Genomic DNA, 24,521 nt, shown 5'->3' with positions numbered 1-24,521 from the left:
TCTCCAGCATTTGCAGCCCTCACTTTCCCCTAGCCTATCATCCCACCAGCATCCATACCCAAAAGATCATCAACCACCAGGCACACCTTCCCCTCCCGTTCCTTGCCCACCAGGCTCCTGTAGTCTCCCACATCCCCACACAGGCCAACTGCAAGCCCTCCCCCTGCTTCATAGGGCTGCAGCCTGCATTCTCTCATCCTTCCACACTCCTCCACCCCTCCATTTCGGAATGCCGGGCACTGACCAGTGGGGTACCGCACGGATCAGTACTGGGACCGCAGCTTTTTACAATCTATCTTCAGGATATACAAGATGGTATTAGCAATAACATTCGCAAATTTCATCAGCTGGGTGGCAGGGTGAAATGTGATGAGGATGTTAGGAGATTACAGGGTGACCTGGACAAGTTAGGTGAGTGCTCAGATGCATGGCAGATGCACTTTCACGTGGATAAATGGATCCTTATCCACTTTGGTGGCATGAACAGGAAGGCAGATTACTACCTAAATGGAGTAGTACAGGGGCAGTACAGAGAGATCTGGGTGTTCTTGTACACCAGTCAATGAAGGCAAGCACTACAGCAGGTAGTGAAGAAGGCTAATAGCATGCTGGCCTTCATGACAAGAGGGATTGAGTATAGAAGCAAAGAGGTTCTTGTGCAGCTGTACAGGGCCCTGGTGAGACCACACCTGGAGTACTGTGTGCAGTTCTGGTCTCCAAATTTGAGGAAAGACATTCTGGCTATTGAGGGAGTGCAGCGTAGGTTCACGAGGTCAATTCCTGGAATGGTGGGATTACCTTACACTGAAGGACTGAAGCGACTGGGCTTGTATACCCTTGAGTTTAGAAGACAGAGGGGATTTGATTGAGACATATAAGATTATGAAAGGATTGGACACTCTGGCAGCAGGAAACATATTTCCGCTGATGGGTGAGTGCCGAACCAGAGGATACAGCTTTAAAATACGGGGTAGACCATTTAGGACAGAGATGAGGAGAAACTTCTTCACCCAGAGAGTGGTGGCTGTGTGGAATGCTCTGCCCCAGAGGGCAGTGGAGGCCCAGTCTCTGGATTCATTTAAGAAAGAGTTGGATAGAGCTCTCAAAGACAGTGGAATCGAGGGTTATGGAGATAAGGCAGGAACAGGATACTGATTAGGAATGATCAGCCATGATCATGTTGAATGGCAGTGCAGGCTCGAAGGGCTGAATAGCCTACTCCTGCATCTATTGTCTATTGACTTTGGTTCGGCCACATTTAGAATACTGTGTGCAGTTCTGGTTGCTACATTACCAAAAGGATGTGGACACTTTGGAGAGGGTGCAGAGAAGGTTTAGGAGGATGTTGCTTGGTATGGAAGGTGCTAGCTATGAACGGAGGTTGAGTAGGTTAGGATTGTTTTCCTTAGCAAAAAGGAGATTGAGGGGGGACCTGAATGAGGTCCACAAAATCCTGAAGGGTATAGACAGGGTGGATAGAGATAAGCTTTTTCCCCCCAGGGTGAGGGATTCAATGACGAGAGGTCACGTGTTTAAGGTGAGAGGTGAAAAGTTTAAGGGGGATACACGTAGAAAGTACCTGGAACACGTTGCCAGCAGAGGTAGTAGAGACAGGCACGGTAGATTCATTAAAGGTGTATCCGGACAGATGCCCGAGTAGATGGGGAGCAGAGGGATACAGATCCTTCGGAATTGGGCGATAGGTTTAGACAGTGGATTTGGATCAGTTCAGGCTTGGAGGGCCGAAGGGACTGTTCCTGGGCTGTAAATTTTCTTTGTTCTTTAACACCATTCTCATCCTGGTCATGATCATGATGGTGATGCATATTAACTGCTTTCAAACATGCAACCACACGATAGCCAGTGAACCAGAAAACCAGAAAGACTTATTGTGTTTTCATGAATCAGTTGGTACTAGAAGTACAATGACTACAAAAACTAATGAAGGTGGCAGACTCAATAGCTGAACAGGATAAGGTACAGGAGGATTTGAATATATTTGTCAAATAGGCAGACAGGTGGCAGATGAAATTCAATGGAGAGAAATGCAAAGTGTTTTAACAGGGACAAGAAATTCAGCAAGGATCTATTCTTTAAATTGGAAAAAAAAAGTACATTTTAAAAGGAAAAAGGTATCTGGAAGTCCTGATTGACAATAAATTGAAGCTATTATGACAATGCTTAGGGGCAGTGAGTAAAAGGAAATCAGGGATTCAGTTGAAATGAGGTAATCCTGTACAAAAAGGAAATTGCAGCTGTTGAGGGTACCAAGCAGAGCAAACCAAATAATCACAGAGAATGAAAGGATTACATCATGAAGAACAAGTACATAAACTGGCCATATTCTAACTGAAAGACAGAAATCCAAAGTGTACTGTGGTTGCTGTTTTTAGGATTCTAAATAGGACTAAATAATGTAGAACATAAGGTGTCAGTGGAACCAGCCCACATGGAGGAGAGTGAATTTAAAACTAATCTGTGGAAATATTAATCCAGTGAGTGGTTAATCTAAGGAACAAGCTCATGATGGCACAGTGGAAGCAAAGTTTTGATCCAAGTTTGATAGATTTTTTTTCTCAAAGATAATATTTTGTACACATTTGCACACAATTTATTTCCATGGTCCATAAAGGACCAAAGGGAAGATAAATCTTATTTATGAAAATCAAAGTGACTAGCTACCATTAACATCCTATTATATTTTGATGGCTTCTCTATTCTCACCTGAGTGGATATCTGAAGTACTAATCTCGGTCATGTGGTTGAACCTGGTTACAAGACTGTAGCTTAATTACTCCAGAATCAAAAGGGAAAAACAGAAGCTTCATTGCTTTCAAACATTAGCTCATCAGCAGGTAGCCAAACATACTGTACCTATTCCAACTTCAAGTCAATCTCAGAACCTATCACCTGATAACTTGCTACCAGAAGCCTAATAACTCTCAGAGAATTTGCTATTTTTAGAAGAACCTCGCTTGAGCCAAAGCATCAATTCATCTAAACTACAGGTCTGCTGTAAAAGGAACTGAAATAGTCCCAAGTGTAATTATATTGTTTTATTCCTCCTTTGTACCTACTTTGAGAGAATGCCACATTTATGAATTTCTGGGGCAAATAAAAATCTCAAGGCTGGAATTATTTAAATTGGGACTATTCGGAGGATAAGAAAATACACAGATCTTGCATGTCAAATATGTTGATCACAGTTAAAAGAAAACACTAAATTCTGTCAGTGACAGATGCCCAGAATGCAATGCAGTAATCCAACTGGGTTCAAACATAATCTGTCTATATCTTCCACCCTTTATACTAAAACAGTCTTCAGATAATGGATTCCATTTCATTAGCCACTTAAATTATTTTTTGTCTCTCTCCCTGACCCTTTAAATTATTTCTGCAGTCAGATTCCCTAAAATTCTGACACACAGTCCCTAGCTGTTCAGTACTTGAAAAGCACTCCAGTGTATCAGAGTTCAAAGTGATAGATGAGGGAGCTCAGGAAAATTGTGAACTGCTAATAAGCGCACAGCTTATTTTAAGCTCCTTTTTAAAATTAAATGAACACCAATTTCATTTGCAGTTAAAATGATGACTTTCAGTTTTTGTAAATGCCATTTGATAGTGATCAGAGAACAGTCTAAACTGAGTGGGCTTGATAAGAATTCAAAACATTCTGCACTAGGTCACCAAGTCTTCAAACAGCAGCTTATCTTAGGAGGAATTGAATTTACTTTAGTATTAAGTTGTTGGCATTCACAAACCCTGTGCACTATCAGATATAACCCTATAGCATGAAAATCAAAGTCCAATCAGAAGCCAACAATCTATCCTTATTACTTAGTCTCCAAGCAACATCTGTGCTGAGCTCTTCATTTGTAGAAAATCAGCAATTGAACAACATTTGCTGAATAATCCTGAGAGAGAGTAATTATGCTGCTAACCAATTTAGGTTTATCAGTCAGACCTGCAGTGGGGCACGTATTTGTCCTGATAACAACACATAGATCCAACAAACATGCACCTGTTGCAAGATCAAACAGGTAACAGCCATTTGTTCGTTCGTTTCAGACCAAAGTCAACCGGTTTGGTTTGAAATCTAAACAAAACTGTCAGTTAACAATCAATCATTAACACGTATGCTCCATAGTAATGGATCAACCACAGCCCACTTGCCAACCATCAACACACTCCTCGCATGCAGCATAAATGCCTGTTTTCCCCTTTAATGGTATGGTTGGGAAGTGCACTGTATTACATTATGAAAAGAAAAACGAGATGCAATAGGTCAGTTAAAATCAAAACTAAACAGGACAGAGATGCAGCAAAGAGATCTTGGAATGCAAATATGCAAATAACAAAATTGTGACTTAGGTCTATTGAGACTGTCGGGAAAGAGTTGAGTTTTGAGAAACAAGACAATCAATCAGCTAAGCATGACTCAGATCAGCTAAGAACTTAGTGAACAATGGGATGCTGGAGGCAAGAGTAATGAGTGGAAAAGCATTCATTGTGGAGAGCCATTTAACAATATTGCAAGCATTCAATATGTAAAGTTAGTTTAACAAGGTGAAAAGTATTTATTATGTGAAGCCAGTTAAGGTTAAGAACATTCATTGTGCAATACCAGATGACTTAAATCTGTACTATTGACACTCGCTGATTGTAACGGTCACCCAATCAATATGTATGTTGCCTTTATCTGGATGCTCCTCCCTGTAAAATGACTAAATAATTCATTAAGAAACTGCTATTCTAGAGAAGACTGTGAATCCTTGAGCCTCTGATTTGTTTGATATTCTACAATACCGGTTTAAAAGAAAAAGCACAGTTGGGTCAGTGGTTATGCTTTAGCCATATCAGAGGATTGTATTAAAATATCTTTGCTGCTGTGATTTTAATGCAGAGTGTTCACAAAAAGAAGAGAGCACTTTGAGTTTGGTGTTTTATTAAAATCCAAGAGAATATTAGCACTTGAGACTGAGCTGTTTAAATTCTGTTAATTATTGTTAAGATTTCATTGGCCCCTTCATGTTGCCAATTCAAAGAATGTTGATCTCTACCAAAGTTGCCACTATAATTCCGAATGCTTTATTTGGGAAGTTTCTTTGGTGAACATATTTTAAAATTTGTTTCCCACGAATATTTGAGATTTAAATCTGAAAAGAAACTGCCTTTTCAATTACTAAAGCACAGGAAACATTTTCTTGTTTTCTTGCTGTTCCAGACTTTTGAAATACTTTTCCTGACAGCTTTCATATTTCAGGCCATTTGTTAAATGAAAAATAATTTTTGAATAACCTGAATGAAGTACCCGAGGGTTTGATTGTTGTTTAGAATTTACTGAATTGTTTAGGCAATACAATTTAGAAGTTTATAGATTGTACAAAACTTGATAATGTCATAAATAGTGAACAGAGTAACAGATTTCAAGAATTCAAAGAATGTTGAAATAGGCAGACAATTTAGTGTAGTTAAAACGTGTGACTGTCTTCTTACTGATAACCATCTTGGTAAGGAAGGAATGAAAGAGGAAATGCCAAGGTACTTTCAGCAGCTAACATTGTCTCTAGAGTTTCTCCATTCACAGGTAAAGCACGCCTTCGGACTACTGCCCACCCGTCCACAACCTGATCCGACAGATTCAATCAATCAATCAGCTCCCCAGTCATGAGAATAAAGAAAAGTGAAGAAACTAACAACAGTGAAGAGGAGGCTGGTACGCTTCTCGTCAGTGGCCTTCCTACAGACATTAAACTACGTGAGCTTTACCTTATCTTTCAATCATATCAACGAATATGATGGTTCACTGATCAAGCTAACATCACAACAGCCACTTTGCTGTTTAAATATAACAAATCCGAGCGGGAGCAGAAGCGGCAAAAAAAAAAATGCTGCATTCACCTAGCCTGCTGCTGCACTGCACACTCAGATGCTCTGGTATCCTCCATCTGAAGCCGGAAGGATGGAAGTCTCGTCAGCTTTGTTAAATATTTAACTACCATTATCCAAGAAATCAGATTTCTCCATGGAGTGATGCACAAGGACAGACTGAATTTTGTTTTCAGGTTGGACTTTACTGAAGGAGGAGATTTTGGAGAACTGGCTCGTTTCTACTTGACTTGGAGGGATGGAATGGTCACCAATGACTGTGAATTTAAGAACTTTACCGGTGAATCTTTCTTTCCACATGAGAGGATTCTTCAAATTCTAATTAATGTAATGAACTAGTAATTCTTGTTGTTATAATCACTGCATATTGTGTCAACATATCAACAACTTGCTTAAATAGTGGCTGTCAGAGTCTTATGTAAGCTGGTAATACCATTAGTTATTACAAAATAAAAGGAGGGAATGTGGATGTGTGTAAGGAAAGAGCTAAGTTTGAGTTTTGTGAAGCAAGAGGTTCAGCTGAGCATGACTCAGACCAGATAAGAACTTACAGAGAACAATGGAGTGCTGGAGGCAAGGGTAATGGGTTAACAAGGTGGAAAAGCATTCATTGTGTAGAGCCATTCAACAATATTGTAAGCATTCAGTATATAAGGTCAGCTTAACAAGATGAAAAGTATTCATTATGTAAAGCCAGTTAAGGTTAAGAACATTCATGGTATAACACCACATGGCTTAATCTTTACTATTGACACATGCTGATTGTAACGGTCACCCAATCAATCAATATGTATGTTGCCTTATATGTATGCTCCTCCCTGTAAAATGACAATACAGTTTATTAAAAAACTGAATTATATTTGGAGAATATTCCAGAGAAGACCGTGAACTCATGTCTCTGTACACATGGGCGATCATTTTCTGTCCCTTCAGGGCCCGGAATAAAGATGGAGGTAAAACGATACTGTGTCTTAGCGTCTTGCTTTGACTGAAGGTGGGGGGGGGGGGAAAGAAAGAGAAAGAACGGGACGACATATAAGCACAAAACAAATTACACACCAAGATTCATTTCTAAAGGAATAGAATCGAAAAGTTGAGAGAGCCTATTCTAAACAAGGTATAGATCATACATAAATTACTGTATACAGCTCCAGCTATTATTTAAAAAAAAGACATTGGAGAGGGTTGAAAGATGTGCAAGGATGATACTAGAACTGAGAGTTTGTATGCATTTCGGAAAAATTGGACAGCCTGGGTCTCTTTCCATCTTAAACTGAGACCAAAGGTTGGCACATAGAAATCGTTAAAATTATGACAGGTCTTGATAGATTAGACAGAATGTGTTCCATTTGTAGGAAGAACAAAGCTAGGGATCATAAAAAATATCATGAAAGAGAGATGGTTTGTAGCTATGAGATAGAAGGAAATTTGGTTGAGCTGCATTAGAATCAAAGAATGAAATTCTTGGTGAAAGAAGGAGCTTTGAAGTAGTTTAGGAATGAGAATGGAGAGGCTGGAGGGGAATTCTGTACCTTAGGGGATTGCTAGCTAAAGGCATGGTCACCAATGATATAGTGAGCAAATCCTGCAGTGTTCAAGGATGTTTCAAGTGGAGGACTGCACATATCCAAGGGTTGTAGGGATTAAGGAAATCACAGGAACAGTGCAGTGAGGGGAATTTGAAAACAAGTATAAAAGCTTCAAGATTAGCTTAACCTTAAGCAATAAGTCAATGTAGTGAGCACTGAAGTGACGGCTGATTGGGACATGGTGCAAATTAGGACATGAACAAATTTTTGAATTACCTGAAGTTTGAGGGCTAGATTGAGGGAGTGCAGAACTGTATTTGATTAGTCAAGTCTAGAGCTAGATACTACTCAGAGTAGTAAGGGTATGGAATGCTTTGCCTGCAACGGTAGTAGATTCGCCAACTTTAAAGTACATTTAAGTCATCATTGGACAAGCATATGGACGTACATGGAACAGTGGAGGTTAGATGGGCTTCAGATTGGTATGACAGGTCGGCGCAACATCGAGGGCCGAAGGGCCTGTATTGCGCTGTAAATGTTATGTTCTATACAATGGTCTGATTGAGGATTTCAGGACCACTTAAACCAAAACAAAGGCAGGTGATGTTATGGAAGTGGAAAACATATACTCTTGGTGGTGCTTTGGGCATATGGTCAAAATCTCAACTTGGAGTTTAATAGGCTAAAACAGTTGAACACCATTAAAATTGGGTACAATATGATATGGGAGGGGTCATAAGCATCTCATCTACAAAATAAGTCAGCAGGCAAGGATCTGGCAAATGATGTATAATGGCATGGAAAAATGTGATGTTGTCTATTTTGGCTGGAAGAATAAAAACCATTTTATCTAAATGGTCAGATTGAAGAACCCTAATGCAGAGTAATCTGGATGCCCAGTAGCTAATTCACAAAAGGCTAGTATGCAGGTACAGCACGCAATTAAGAAAGCTGACAGAATGTTAATATTTATTGAGAGAGAAATTGAATACAAGAAGGAGGAAATTATGCTTCAGCTACACAGGGTATCGGCGAGACCGCATCTGGAGTACTGTGTATAGTATTGGTCTCCTTATTTAAGGAAGGATACAAGTGCATTGCAAGCAGTTCAGGGATGTTTACTAGATTGATACTTGGAATAGATGAGAAAAACAAAAACTGGACAGGCTATAGGTTGTATGCACTGGAATTTATAAGAGTAAGTGGCAACTTGCTTGAAGGGATCTAGATGGTGTGCATGTTGAAAGGGGATGCTTCCTCTTGTGTGAAAATATAGAACTGGGGTCACCATTTTTTAAAAAAACGTGTTTCTCTTTTAAATAGATGAGGAGAATATTCACACTTAGTGGATCATAAGCCCTTGGAACGCTTTTCCTTAAAAAAAGGTGGTGGAAGCAGCCTTTGATTATTTTTAAGGCAAAGGTATATTGAGAATTGAGAAGCAATGGGGTGAAAGGCTATTGGAGGCAAGCAAGATTAAGGAATAATCAGATCAACTATGATTGTATTGAATGACGTATCAGATTGAGGGGTCTAATGACATTCTTAATTTGCATGTTCAGACAATAGAAAATTATTCAAGATTAAAAGAAATACCAAATAGCTATAAGTAAGCGTTCATTTCTAAAACAATCATTCCACTACATACCGTCTTTCTGGGCTAAATGCTGTGCCTGTTAATTCCTCTGTGAAAAGCTGATTTGTAGTATGTTTTATAGGCATCTCCTTGTTGCAGTTGATCATGGCTAACGGTTAAAGAATGGAAATAATTTAAAACCTGACATTTAATACATTATTTTATAGTAAACTCTAACTTGGGGGTTTCAACAGTTCTGCAATGAACTTTAACAATTTTGCAAAGAAAATTTAATTAGCAACTATGTTCCAACACAGTCAGCACTGGAGGACATACAATGTTTTACTGTGACATGGATAATTATTGTTGTAACCATTTAGTATCAGCCAGCAAGTAACCCTTGAACTATTTAAACATAATATTGATCTGTTATAAGTGAACACAGTATTTTCAAAATCAGAATCATGCAATATTGCAGCACATGCCACATAGAAAAGGCAAGTGGAGGGCAATGCAAATTTGGGATCGCAGATAATCTTGAATCAGGAGGGATATGCAGGCAAGTAAACTAAAACAAAAAAAGTGTTTGAAACTTCCAAATCTATCAATTTTTGTTCATTTCAGGGATAAATATTCTCACAGAAGGAATTAAAGATTCTGTACATGCTTACTTGAAGTTTGAAATGCACAATGGTCTAAAGTGGTATGGTTGAATATATAATTTTTCCTGCATGATACTAGATGGTCTAATCCCACGTCCACACTAAATTTGTTTCAGCTTATCCCTGCTTGGCTGCTCATGTGAAATAGGCTCCATTGACTAATGGGAGTCAGCTCTTCCAGTTCGGTCAAGTCCAGAGGGGAGGGGAAATTTATTATTGGTTGGATGTACTGCAAACACATTAGAGGGCTTTCTAAGGTCGGGCAGCTCAAGATTGACCTCTTATGATTAACAGAAGATGATCAGAAGTGATAAAAGGTTACCAGATAGTAGCTTTAATTGAGCTGGAAACTGTGATAAAAATGTGAGCCCCCAGTTCAACTCACTTTGCGGTGTTTTGTACAACATGTACACCGGGCAACTGTGGCAAAATGGAGAATAAAGCACAAATGATTGATTGTGATATTTGACCTGAAGACACACTGGCATTAAACTGTTTAGCTGTTAACAGATTATGCTTTATTTTGAAAGTATGGCATTATTTTAGTTGAAAAACATTGTGACCCTCTAGCTGTGCAGGATGCTTACTATTCTTGGAGTGTACAGATAAAAACATTTAAGATTTAACAACAAAGTTACCTTTATGATGAATATCTGCATGTTCTTTGGAATTGAACAGATTTTTCTTTCCATAGTTTTTATTAACCACTGGCGTTTTGGCTTCAGGTTGCACAAAGTGATCATCAGTTTTCACAATTTTTACCCGCTTTTTATTTTCTTTGTTTTCAGATTTCTTTGAAGCAATTTTTTGCTTGCCTGAAGATCGTAAATTCTCTTCTGAAGAATCTTTAAGTAATCTGCATCGTGGTCGCTGAAATACAAAAGATACCAGTTATTTACAGAAAGTTTTATCATTGTTAGCATATTCACAAGGGATACTAAATAGTGCAAAAAATGCAATGAAAGAAGAAACATCAGCGTACCACTATGTAAAATTTAACAAGAGACCTTGAAAAAGCAAGTTTGACAAAAAAAACCACTCCTTTTGAAAAGTACATGAACCATATTTACATGAATTGCATATTTACAAACAAATTTAATTGGGCTACAGTCTGTAAGCCATATGTTATATAACAAGTAAGTAAACAGCCTTTCAAACTGGTCACTCCAACTGATGTAGAGATGATATTTGTGATTCAATCTCAAATGAATAGTGGTGTTTTGAAAAGTTCAATGCCAAAAAACCCCAAAAATTTCAAGAATCTGTACAAATTACCTGAGGACTTCACTAAAAGTACATACATATCAACTTCCTGATAAGGACATGACTAATGAATAAATGTAATACAAAGAATGACAGCAGTGGTAGCAAAATATTATAAAATATTTACATTGTTCGAAATATTGGAATGCTCAATATCACTCCCTATAGGATCAAAGGATTGATTTAAATATCTAGATTCTAAAAAAATGGATGAAGTAATATGCTATATGTATAACTCAGTTCCTATTGTAAAAAGGCAGCAGATATGTAACTTAGAAGAGATATAGGTCTCAATACTAGATTTTATATTTCATACAGTCATCAAAATTTGTAAGCAGTTGCGGTAAAGTAATACAACATGATAAAGAAGAAAACGTTCTGCGAACCTCTGTTTGGGGCGTCAAAAAAAGTGGATCATATAGGGCACATTCATCTGCAAATTCCACAGATCTGCACACATAGCGACCATTATCTTCCACATCTTCAAAACTTACATTCCTCTTGGACTGATAGAACAATTAAAAGGTTAAGTTTGCTTTTAAAAAAAGTAAAGATTAACCAGTAATTAACCAGAAATTTAACATTTTCTTCCATTACCAAAATATATTTAAAAGTTTCATCTAGAATCCACATGATGGAATGACTAGTCAAACAGGTTTACTTGGAAGCACTAGCTTTCAGAGCACTGATCCTTCATCAGGTGATTGTGGAGAATTAGATTGCAAGATACAGAATTTATAGCAAAAGTTTACAGTGATGTACTGAAATTATACATTGAAAAAGACCCAGATTGTTTGTCAAGTCTCTCATCTTTTAGAATGACCATGTTGGCTTCTGTTCTTTCATATGTAAATCGCAAAACCTTTTTTTAAAAAAGGTATATTCTCAAGTGCACTTGAACAATTGGTGTCATGTCGGCCCAGATAAGGTATTGAAGGTATTAACTCCCTGTGAGAGGCGGTTTGTGCCACAATGGTCAGACTGATTCTAATCTAAAAAAAATGGATTTACAGAATCTTACATGGAATCATGGAGTTTTTCAGCAAAGTAAAATGTAATTCTGCAAACTTATATGTATATGTGGGTTTGTTTGTGCGTGCGTGTGTGTGCATGTGGGTTTGTTTGTGCATGCGTGTGTGTGTGCGCATGTGTGGGGGGGGGGGCTGATGAGTGTCTGTGAGAGGGTGTGTGTATGTATACGAGCGTGAGTGTAAAGGGGTTTAAGTCTGTGAGAAGGTGTGTGGGAGTGTGAGTGGGGGTCTGAGTATGCCCGTCTGTCCGCGTGTGTATACAGAGTAATGGAGTCGCCTGTAGTGTGACATGAACCCAAGGTCCCGACTGAGGCCATCCCAATGGGTACCAAACTTGGCTATCAGCCTCTGCTCGGCCACTTTCATGGCTACTTTCAAAGCAGCTGTTTGCAATACTTATACTGATAGTATAAATATTTATACATGCAGATTTCTAAACAAACATGGTCGATTTGAAAGTTTTCACAAACTACAATCACAGATAATTTCTTTCTAGAAGAACCTGCACTTATTCCTGACTTCAGTCTTCCTTGGAAATGAGAAAAAAAAAAGCTTATCCCCGTCTCTGGGTTTTTCTTAGCTTAAACTCAACACGCTGTGATTCTAAATAAAACGGAAGTTAATTTTTCAATAATCTCTTTCCCCCTTAACAAAATCCCACTATATAGACAAAATTCTATTTAAATTCCAGGGATTCACACTGGTTTAATATCATGGCTCCGGATAGCTTGACCTAAAGATGAGGGGAACAAAGGCCTGATAGCTAAGACAAAACAAAGATAGGTAAGAAAGTATGTTGTGAAGAGGACATAATAAGTTTGCAAATCGAAGTAGAATGTATGAGTGGACAAAAATCTAACAAATGGAATATAATGTGGACAAACGTGAAGTCATTCACTTTGGCAGCAAGAATTTAAAAAAGTCAGAGTATTCTTTACATGGAGGTTGACTGGAGAATTCAGCTGTGTAGATCTGGGTGTCCTAGTGCAAGAATCACAAACCATGAGCCCGCTGGCAGTGCAAGTAATAAAAGCTGCAAAAGGGATACTATTGTTTACTGCGAGATAAACAGAATAGAAAAGTAAAAAGGACCTGCCTCAATTATATAGGACATCTGGTGTGCAGTTTTGATGTAAATGCATTGAAGGTGATTCAGAGGAAGTTGACCAGATTGAATGAGCAGGTAGTTCTAGAAGGACAAATTGGACAGATTGGGCTTAATTTCGCCAGAGCTTAGAAAAATGAGGGAGTGAGTTAATTGAAGCATCTGGGGTCTTCAGTGGTTTGACAAAGTTGACATGGAAAGCATGGAATTAGGGGCTGCCCTTTTAGGACAAACAAGAGACGACAGAAATTCATTTTCTCCCAGAGAGTTGTGCAAGTTTGGAATTATCTGCTTAAGGTGGCGGTGGAGGTGGGGCAATTGAAATTTTTTAAATATATGATTGACTTCAAAAACAGAATACCAGTGATCTAGTGAATAGCAGAGTAGGGCTCTACCTCTGCTTCAAATTCCTACATTCATACAATTGCATTAAAATCCCCTCCTTCCAAAGTATGTTCTTTATAAAATTGGCTTTTCAAATATAGTTACCACCTTTACATTGCGAACAAAGTTAACATAACGTTTAGATCCATGCAAAATTTTCAAAATGGATTTCTCACCCGCAATTCTCCAAGGGGTGTTGAAGGCATGCTATGGTCTTCACTGCAAGAAAACAAGCGAACAGGCTTGCCATGGTTCTTCTTATGCAACAGCAGCAGATATGCAGCTGTTATTCTATCATATTTCCACTAGACAAAAGAACATGGCAGAGGGAGTAGAAAGCTGTTGTACCTGAGCAAATCATAAACTGTTCAAGATAACTAGCAGTTGTAGGAGCAGACCATGGGAAGGACAATTTACAGAAGTAACCAGTAACAACCTTTGAAAAGGAGCAAAAGAACTAATTACTAGAAGGACAGAAAAAAAAACATGTTAAACATAGTTGGACATATAACATTTAGCTTGAATTTATATTAGCTACTAGCAAAAGATATCTTAGGAAGGTTATCCAAGGAGGCTTCAGACGAAATTGGGATTAGATTAGAGATTAGATTACTTACAGCATGAACAGACCCTTTGGCCCAACAAGTCCACACCTCTGAAGATCAACCCACCTAGACCCATTCCCCTACATTGACGCCTTCACTTAACACTACGGGCAATTTAGCATGGCCAATTCACCTAACCTGCACTTTTTGGACTGTGGGAGGAAACTGGAGCACCCGGAGGAAATCCACGCAGACATGGGGAGAATGTGCAAACTCCACACAAACAGTTGCCTGTCTGTTGCCTGGATGTTTTGTAAAAGCAGAAGGAAAGGGAGACTCAACATAAACTTTAATACAAACCCTTCCATTCTAGCTATAACAACAACGACTTCAGCGGCATGAAGGAAGTTTGGGGGGGGGAAATGGAAAAGAGGAGTACGGGCACAGGGGCGAGGAAAATCAACAGTAAAAAGGAGAGCTGTTGGGCAAGGGCAAAGTAGCAAAGATTTTTCAGACTATTCCTACAAAGGCTAAGTATGTTCAAACCTTGAATTCATTCATGCAAGGCGCCCCTCCCCCCACCACCACACACACATTCCTGAGCACCTTACCAGATCACCAACTTGTAATACCAACAATTTCTTTCTTGGCTGTAATTTAATATAATTATTTCATCAAAATATTAACTGGAAGCTAAAATATCCTGATTAAATAATAATTCCATGCTACCCTCTGACCTGCTGGTATATAAATTAGCTCTGAAACAGTTCAGCATACAAACAGAACTAAGCTTTAAAATATCCTTTAGCAATTCCCCTGCAAACTAGATAGGTAGGATTTTACCATCCCATTGAACGAATAAGCTGAGCCTTAGGGCATCAAGGGAAATTTATACTGAACTGGCATCTCTCTAAAGCATACATTCTTTATTGCATTTTTCTTAATCTGTAATGCAGCACACCCAAACCTTTCTTTGCTTTGTGCATAACGACTGTAATTTGAAATGATTTTTTTTTTTTAAGAGAGCAGGCATCATTGAAGCCAGAAAAAAAAGTGTTTAAATAAAAAAAGGTCTTCAAATTAAATGAAGACCACTCTTGGATTTGTTATTTCAAAGACACATTGCAATAATGATTAGATAAAACACACAAGGCAGAATACAGCTTGAAAAATTTACATCCAATCCATCTGTCCACCCAGCAGGAGCTAAGCGAAGCAAATATGAAAAGGTAAAGTTAAACACACCATCATTTTACTTTGAAGAGCTGGACAAATATCTGGTTAGAACTGAACTTCAAGAAACAGTAAATTTTGAATAGTCTAATTGTTCTCAGGCTACTCAGAAAGTGAAAATGAAAAAGAGAAAAATAATGAAAAGGAAGGAACTGGTCTAGGATTAAATATCTAAAAATAAGCAGCAAAATTTGCCAAACATAGATTTATTCTTAGAGCAACCAAGGAGCAAATGTTTGAACATTTGTGCAATTGGAGGTTGGGGAAATGAGTTTCATCCATTGGCTTGCGTTTTGTTGGCATAGGATTCACTATATTAAATGAAGGGGATAACTTTCATGCACACCTACATGTGCACTGGATGTATGCAGACTAAGCAAGTCATGACATCAACTAGCAAACAGAGCCAGGACCAAAGCTCTGCCAACCTTACAATTGACCACAGTGTCAAGCATTTGTTTTCCTGAGGTGCGGACTTCCATAGTTAGGATATGGAGGTGCCGGTATTGCACGAGGCTGGACAAAGTCAGAACTCACATGACACCAGGTTACAGTGCAACAGTTTTATTTTGAATCTCAAGCTCTCGGAGCACTGCTCCTTTGTGGGGTGAAGTAGAGGGAAGCGCACAGGTACAGAATATATAGGGGTAGAGATAATGGCAAGATAATTCCAGGTACTTAAGATGGCGCTAGAGACAAACCAAACAGCTGGAACATGAGTAAGCACAAGTCACATGACAGGTCGAACCAAAGTAACAAGTAATTAAAAACTGTACAAACTAATTAAGTTAGAGAGATAATAACAAGTAATCAAGGTAATATGTTATTGGGCAGCCAGATATTAATACTCATCCCCAATTATCCTTGAGAAGTTGGTAGTGGGCCTCCTTTGTGAACTTCTGCTGTTTGTATGATGGAGGTTAACAAGCATTGCTGTTAGAAAAAGAAGTGCAGGACTTTGGACCCAGTGTCAATAAAGTAGAAACAGGGAAATACTTCAAAGTCAAGATGGCATGCAACCTGGATTGAAATGGGTCATTGAATCAGAGGCCTACACCACAGAATAAGGCTCTCCAAACTCCCATGTAGCTGCTGCCCTTGCCCTGCAGGACAAGGGGCAGAGGGGGAAATGAATGTTGAAGGCACTGACCATGGTATGAACCAAACGGGCTGCTTGTATTTTAGGTGGTGTCAAACTCAAGTTTGTTGGATCTGCATTCATTCAATTAGAGAATCTCAACACACTCCTGAACTGTGATGTGTAGACAGTAGACAGGCTTTACATAGTCAATTGAGTAACTTGCCCGAGAAACCAGTATCTGACATAAATATTTATGCGGAGAAAGTGAGGACTGGAGATCAGAGCTGAAAATGTGTTGCTGGAAAAGCGCAGCAGGTCAGGCAGCATCCAAGGAGCAGGAGAAACGATGTTTCGGGCATGAGCCCTTCTTCAGGAATGAGGAAAATGTGTTCAGCAGGCTAAGATAAAAGGTAGGGAGGAGGGACTTGGGGGAGGGGCGTTGGAAATGCGATAGGTGGAAGGAGGAAATATTTATGCAACTTGTTTAGATGCCAGTGGTGACACCCATGATAACGATGGTGGGGAATTCAACAATAGTAATTCTGTTGAGTGTTAAGACTAATTGGATAGTCCTTTCATTGAAGATATTCATTACCAGATATTTGAACTGAAAATCTTCACAAGATCACAGTTCAGTTATGTCCCAGACTGCAGACATGATAGGAGTGGAAATACAGACATGTTAACATTTTATCCTTCCAGCAATACACAAACAAAAGGGTTTAAATACCAACTGCAACTCTTGGTCTGTGTGCAAGAGAACTAAAACTATAAACTAGCGCACCAGTAAAAGTTCCATCAAGCAACAATGTGCTATGAAGGGACAGTTGAGAACTTCCACTAGATACACCAGCATGTGGATATAAAAAAAGAAAGAAATGTTGTCTCTGATTTCAGAAAACAAATGGTTAGCAAATTCATTGTTGAAGGAAACTGGACAGGTCCTTTCAGCTAACTGCAGAAGCAAAGCAACCACTCACCTACCAAAGTCGACACTACTAGAATCACCCACCTACTGGAAGCAATATTTCACAATCTATTGCCAAAGACAAGTCAAAGACTAATTTGGGTTATTTTAAATACTTACTTTTTGGACTTTCCTATCAACAGATATGAGCCCCTCTCTTCTAGGAAATGTCATAACACAGAAATAGCTCAATTGTAGCATGAGACATATAATGGTTTTCTGTACTGATTTACCTAAAATGTCAAGATGGTTTTTTTGATTTTTAATAACAAGGATTATTAATCTGGAAGACATATTCTTACCTCTGTCACCAAACTGGACATACTCTTTTTTGAACGCTTGAAGAACACAGATAATTCTGTAAGACAGTCCTCATCAAGATGGCTAATCTGCAAATTACAGGAAAAAAAAGGATCAATGTATTACAGCCAGCCCTGTACAGAGTGTGCAATGACTACAATCTAGAGTCAATGAATTATTAAAGGATTGACAATATTCCTACATTATTAGAATATTGTTCAAAATACCTAGTTGCTGCATTGAAAGAATGAATATAAACATTGTTTGTGGCCTTACAATTACAGGCACAATTCTTTAAATTTTGAAAGAACAAAGTTGATGAAACTGTAAAATTAAAGGCTTGATTAACACAAAAAGAGAATTTATAATTCCAGACTCTTCTACAGGTTTTTGGTTGTTCGTGCCTTAACTTCAAAAATTATGTATCCTCTCCTGTGTTCTTCCTAGCCTAGAGATTTACTAAGACACTGCCACAGAGGAGATGCTCTTGTTATGACTAAAGCAAACAGAAACTCTAGTTCCTTTCAACAGAAGAAAGGGGTTAACAGTAGGTTTGTTTAAAACTTGGAGGCTTTAATCAGGTAAATTGGAAAAATCTATTTCCACTAGTACACAAGTTGAGAACAACAAATGTTTTTTATGCAACATCTTCATGAAGGATAAAGCTCCGGAGGCACTTCAAAGTGTGAACTTTAGAACTTCTATGTTCAAAAAGATTGGTTAGAACACAAAGCCCCACATGGAATCCAAAGGAGCAGAATCTATAGGAATTTTTAAAAAGTTAAAGTAAAAGAGGTAGGAAAATGGAACAGAGTGAAAATTGTACATTAAGCTAATGTACGCATCATGAGCTGAACAGTCACTTCCCTCCTTGAATCTTTGATTCGATGACCACTTCATTTATTTTTACTCTCAGTTGACTAAGAAAGTGTGCCTAAGGAAGTTGCTTACTCAGAAGCTTATAGAACTTTTCCATCCACGTTAGTTTTTGCTGAAACGTTGTTCCAATATTTCTCCTTCAAAAACAAATTGATGCCAATATCAAAGGCACAATATTAGTATCATGTTGCTGGAAGTTACAGTTGGAGTTGGGAACATTTTACAAATTCTTTAAAATCCAACAGGGAGGATATGGTATTAAAATGAGAAAGTATGCTAATAGTCTCAACCACTCCTGAAGAAGGGCTAATGCCCGAAACATCGATTCTCCTGTTCCCTAGATGCTGCCTGACCTGCTGCGCTTTTCCAGCAACACATTTCCATATCTAATAGTCTCAACCACTCAATCTCACAGAAGATTGACTAGTTACTTAGCAACTTCAAACCTTTTTTCCCCCTTATGAATGTATTTGCATTTCCAGGTGTTTGACAAGATAATGTACATTAGATACTTAAGATAAGAGCCCATGGTGTTGGAGATAATACATTAGCATGGATAGAAGATTGGCTAACTAAAAGACGACAGTTTTGGGAGAATAGAGGCAGATTCAGGATGGCAACTTGTAATTAATGAAGTGTCCAAGTGATTATTATTTGAGCAACAAATATTTACAATATGCCACAATATTTAGAACATCCAATAGGAGGTATATGAGGAAAATGAATGTGCTATAGCCAAGCTTACAGATGAAAAAAGTGGAAATGCAAATAGCACACGGAATATAATGTGTTAAAAATTGAGAGGTTTTGTACCTTGACAGGAAGAATACAACAGCTGAATATCATTTAAATGGTGAAAGACTGCAGAGGGATTTGGGAGTCCTTGGGCATAAATTAAGCAAGTTAGCAAACAAGTTCAGCAGATAATAAAGGAAAGCAAATAGAATGTTGACCTTTAAAGAGAATGGTGTATAAAAATAACGAAGTTTTAGTGTGTTGGTGGGTTTGTGGGCTACCATGATGCCATGGGGTCTGAGTTGTCTGGCAGTCAACTAGCCACATAAAAGACATGACCCTCTCTCACTAGTATCCTCACATACAGATGAGGAAGGACACCACTTTGACTGGGATAACACAAGCCAAACAGAGACACGTATGAGAATTCCTAGAAGCACAGCATTCCAACCAGAACGCTATCAATGAACACATCGAGTTAGACCCCATCTACCACCCCCTGAGAAAAGAACAGGAAGTGACTTCACCACAGGAAATGACATCACCAACCCAAAGAAACCCAAACATTTAAATAGAAAGCAGGAACTTTCAGCGTTGCTGCGCCTGAGGCCCACTGAAAGTGTTACCTAGTAAGGTAACGAAATGTCTGAAAATGAACCTTGCAGCTCAACGAGCAAACTTACATCCAAAACCCTTAAATACACCTTGGTGGTCTCCTAAAGCAGTGATGGGGTTACTTTCTGTACCCAAGTTGATGTCCCACAAGATCCTAAACTCTCTTGTGAAGTACTCTATAAATTTGTTATCCTTCAAAAGAAATAGATCCATGTACCAGCGCTGCGTGTCTATTCCACTACCCCGATCTTAAAATCCAAGTACACTGCCGCATAGTCCAAAATGGCTATATTCCCAATCCTGAACGAAAGCATTGATTCCAGACGGTCGATGGAACAAAGAACATATCAATTCTCATGTGGCACTTGTGTGTACTGGAGTAAAAGGTAAAACCCTTCCCATTTGGGTGGAGACATCGCTACATGTTCCAACTCCCCACACAAGTCCACTAGCTGTCTGGATTGCAGGAAGATACCAGAGACCGCCCTTTGACATCCTGTCTACCTTGGGGTCTGTAAGTCTCCTCTTATAATCGTGTGGGGCATCCTAAGAGCCATTAATTTGGAGACTGCGTCAATTAAGAATTTAAGGGGGTGTGGTGGGGGGGCAATAGACATTCAGAATGCCACACTCTTGCCCATGTATTCAGGTTTTAAAGTTGTTCATCCTTAATTTGTCCTATTATCTGGAATGGAGATTCCTCTGTACTAGTATGGCCACTCCTCTGCTTCTAGAATTGAAAGAGAAGAGTACCCGAATAAATCCTCCCTGTTGTAACTTAAAACGCTCCTTGTCATTCAAGTGTGTTTCCTGTAACAGGGCAATGTCAACCCTTTCCTTTCTGTGGTTTGATCGGGGAATGGCTCCCTTTTTTGTTTCAGGTGCACCATCTAAACGAACCACTAGTCATGACTGCCCAGAGTGGCCTGTGGCCCCCCAAGAGGAAGAAACTTACTCATGCTGCACAGAGTGGAGAAAACACAAAATTTATGAAATCTAAAAATTACCACTACTAAAAAAACTGACCACTACTCTTAAATTAAATAAACAAACAAATCGCTCTAGATTCGCCCCACCTCGCCCATTGGGGGCACTCGTCCCAAACCTTACAACCATCCTGGTTCCTTTCAGCTACAGCCACGCCCCAAACCCAAGCAATACAGAAACAAAGAAAACCTATTATTTACATGTGAGAGTAAAAGGTGTACATCCATCCCATACATCAACCCAATTCGTCCTCAATAAAAGAAAGAACCACCCCTCACCCAGAAGAAACAAAGAAATAACAAATATTACTGAAAGAGAGAAAAAAAGAGAATGTTACATCAAAGCGATGCCAGGCCTGTACGACCAACAACCACAAAAAGAAAGGATATGCCATTGTCCAGAACATTTCCCCCCCATCCCCGACCCAGACAATTTATTTCAGAGTCCAAAAAATCCTTTGCTTTCTCTGCTGAATCAAAATTGTAAACAGACCCTCCATGGTTGAAGTGCAGTACTGCCAGGTACCTCAGAGTATTGGATATTCAAATCGCTCGATCACTTCCTGACTTCAAAAGATTTCCTCTTCTTAATTAAAAAAAAAACAATTTTCAAACCTTTGTACACCAGACTCAGTCTTTTACCAGTCTTCTGGAGGTTTCCATTATCAGTTGCTTGTCTTTATAACACTGGAATCGCACCAGGACCAGACAGGGGCACTGATCCAACCCGGACCTGCGCATCACAATCTGATGGCCTGCTCCACACTCACCTAGCCCAACTCCCAACGGCAGAAGCTGCGGGAACCACTGCTCTAGGAAGCTGACCAGGCTCTCACCTTCTTCACGTTCCGGGATTCCCATTATCCTTTGACCTTGATTCTTGAAGTCGTCAACCTGGTCCGGCCAGGCCTGAACCTGGCCTTCGAGTGTTTGGATCCGCCCCTCCAAATTCTCGGCCGCGGTCCTTCTTTCAACTGCCTCAATGTGTCGATCCAATGTTCGGATCTCCTGCTCATGCTTCTGTAGCATGGTAGAGATCAATTCCAGCACCGATTTGATTTTCTCTCGGAGTTTTACGAACTGGTTCAAAGGCGCTGCCCTGGGAGTCAGGGCCGTGGCCATGGGTGTGCCTGACATTGTAGGGGAGTGCCCAGTTTGCTGCAATTCTCTCGCTCCCTTTCCTTTATTCATATTCTCTTGTTCCCAGAATATTAGAATCAGAATTTAAAAGGTTCTAGCTATTTTGTATTTTTGTTTTATCGATTTTTCTTATGGATGACTAGTGGGAGGAGGGGTCAAAGCCCACCCCACTTGGGTTTTGGTGCAGATCCCAGCACAGCCAACTTATCAGATCGCCGTCATCTTTGATTACCCCCAAAAAGATATATTTTTAACCAGTAAGGCAATCAGGGATTATGAAGAAAATCAGATCAGCTGTGATCTCACAGAATAGCAGAGTAGACTGAATGGGCTGAACGGCCTACTTCTGCTGCTATGTCTTATGGTCTCGTACAATCCTCACTTAGTCTGCTTCAGTCCCCTGACACAATGCTATTGGGAGTTAGGAACAAAATATGCTGAACCACAAGGTTACAAATTACAGTGAAATACAATTCTGTTGCTAATGATCGAGAGTGCTTCGTGGATGCCCAATTTAATGTTGAGATTGTTTCAATTATATCTCATTTAAAATGCTGGTAGTGCCAAAAGTATGACAAATGAACCCTCTGTGTAGGCAGAAGTTCATCATCACGTGCCCTGTGCAGTAACCATAGTACCCAAAACTTGAATGCACAGATACTTTGACAGAAGCTTTCAGACTACTCTTTTTCATTTGATAAGGTCAATTCATCTTTCAAAGGGAATGGTCTAAGGTGTGATGCCCAGAATTGCCCTCAGCTCCGCAGGTACTATGCTTTCTGCAGTTGGAATCATGACTTCTATTCCCTACCTTTGTACTCTAACCCTCTAGAAATGAATTTCAATATTACATTATTAGTATTGAAAACAAGGCTATGCTAAACCTTTTTAACTTTTGATAACACACATTACTAAGAATGTAAAAGCATCCAGAATATTGCAGAGTAGTTCTGGTCAAAGAGGAACTAATAGTGTAAGTGCACCTAAGTGGAAGCTGGACAAAATGCTTCCAGAAGAGAATAGATGGTCATGATGGTTGATGTGAGCAGAAAGGAAGAGAAAAATCCAGAACTAAAAAGGTCACAATTTAAGTGCATGGGGTCAACCATTTACTGAGACGAGGACACATTTCTTCACCCAGGGTGATGAGCCTGGGTGAATTCTCTGCCACAAAAAGAAGTGATTAAGACCAAAGCATTTACAAGCAGCTAGATACAGTTCTTAGAACAAGGGATATGGTGAGAAAGCAAGGGCAGGATACTGAATTAGATGATTAGCCACGATCATACTGAATGGTGATGCAGGGTCAAAGGGCTGAATGGCCTACTGCTGCTCCTATTTTTCATGTTTCTATGGGAGGTGATTGGAGTGGAGAATAAACATTGGTACAGACATGGTGGATTGAACAACTTGGTTCTGACCCATATATTCTTTATGATCCTATGGAAATCTATTTGCTCAACTTTTGCATCTGATGACGACATTTTAATTAAGTAAGTAGTTGGAACCCTCCCAAGTCATCTGTCATCTTCACTGTTTCTAGCTTTTGACCATTTAGAAACAACCTTGCTCAATCCTTTAAAGGATAAAACGAACAATATTTCTGTTGAATAAAGGGAACTATGGAGTTGAGGGAGGAGCTGGCCAAAGTTCAATGGTGCAATACCTTAGCAGGGATGACAGTAGAGGAACAATGGCGGATATTTCTGTGTATAATGCAGAAGATGCAGGATCAGTTCATTCCAAAAAGGAAGAAAGATCCTAGGAGGAGGCATGGGCTGCCGTGGCTGACGAGGGAAGTTAAGAAAAATATAAAGTTAAAAGCGAAAAAGTATAACATAGCAAAGATAAGTGGGAAAATGGAGGACTGGGAAGCTTTTAAAGAACAACAGAGGATTACTAAGAAGGAAATACGCAGAGAAAAAAAATGAGGTACGAAGGTAAATTGGCTAGAAATATAAAGGAGGATAGTAAAAGCTTTTTTTAGGTATGTGAAAGGCAAAAAAATGGTTAAGGCTAAAATTGGGCCCTTGAAGGCAGAAACAGGGGAGCATATTACAGGGAACAAAGAAATGGCAGAAGAATTGAATTGTTACTTCAGATCTGTGTTCACTGGGGAAGACACAAGCAATCTCCCTGAGGTAACAGTGGTTGAAAAACCTGAATTTAAGGGAATTTATATTTGCCAGGAATTGGTGTTGGAGAGATTCTGAGGAATGAAGGTTGATAATCCCCGGGGCCTGATGGTCTGCATCCCAGGGTACTGAAGGAGGTGGCTCGAGAAACCGTGGATGCGTTGGTGATTTTTTTCCAGAGTTTGATAGATTTGGGATCAGTTCCTGAGGATTGGAGGGTGGCGAATGTTGTACCACTTTTTAAGAAAGGTGGGAGAGAGGAAGCAGGAAATCAGAGACCAGTTAGTCTGACCTCAGTGGTGGGAAAGATGCTGGAGTCTATTATAAAGGATGAAATTACGACACATCTGGATAGTAGTAACAGGATAGGTCAGAGTCAGCATGGATTTATGAAGGGGAAATCATGCTTGACTAATCTTCTGGAATTTTTTGAGGATGTAACTCTGAAAATGGACGAGGGAGATCC

The 24,521-nt window shown here is 39.3% G+C and overlaps 1 protein-coding gene across 7 annotated transcripts in view; it reads right to left on the bottom strand.

Annotated features, from left to right (window-relative positions):
• melk (maternal embryonic leucine zipper kinase) overlaps nt 1-24,521 on the bottom strand; it is a 97,504-nt gene that overhangs the window by 24,832 nt on the left and 48,151 nt on the right. For all 7 annotated transcript variants that reach the window (XM_043719537.1, XM_043719528.1, XM_043719512.1 and 4 more), the window contains 5 exons: nt 17,568-17,654; nt 13,616-13,744; nt 11,306-11,425; nt 10,295-10,526; nt 9,067-9,163 (listed from right to left, as the gene is read on the bottom strand). In XM_043719537.1, the coding sequence (XP_043575472.1) occupies nt 9,067-9,163; nt 10,295-10,526; nt 11,306-11,425; nt 13,616-13,744; nt 17,568-17,654 (665 nt within the window). The remainder of the gene's footprint in view (nt 1-9,066; nt 9,164-10,294; nt 10,527-11,305; nt 11,426-13,615; nt 13,745-17,567; nt 17,655-24,521) is intronic.

Source organism: Chiloscyllium plagiosum, chromosome 2 (assembly GCF_004010195.1).
Source record: "Chiloscyllium plagiosum isolate BGI_BamShark_2017 chromosome 2, ASM401019v2, whole genome shotgun sequence".
NCBI lineage: Eukaryota > Metazoa > Chordata > Chondrichthyes > Orectolobiformes > Hemiscylliidae > Chiloscyllium > Chiloscyllium plagiosum.
Note: the sequence above shows the minus strand (reverse complement) of the source record. Positions and strands in the feature narration are given on the sequence as shown.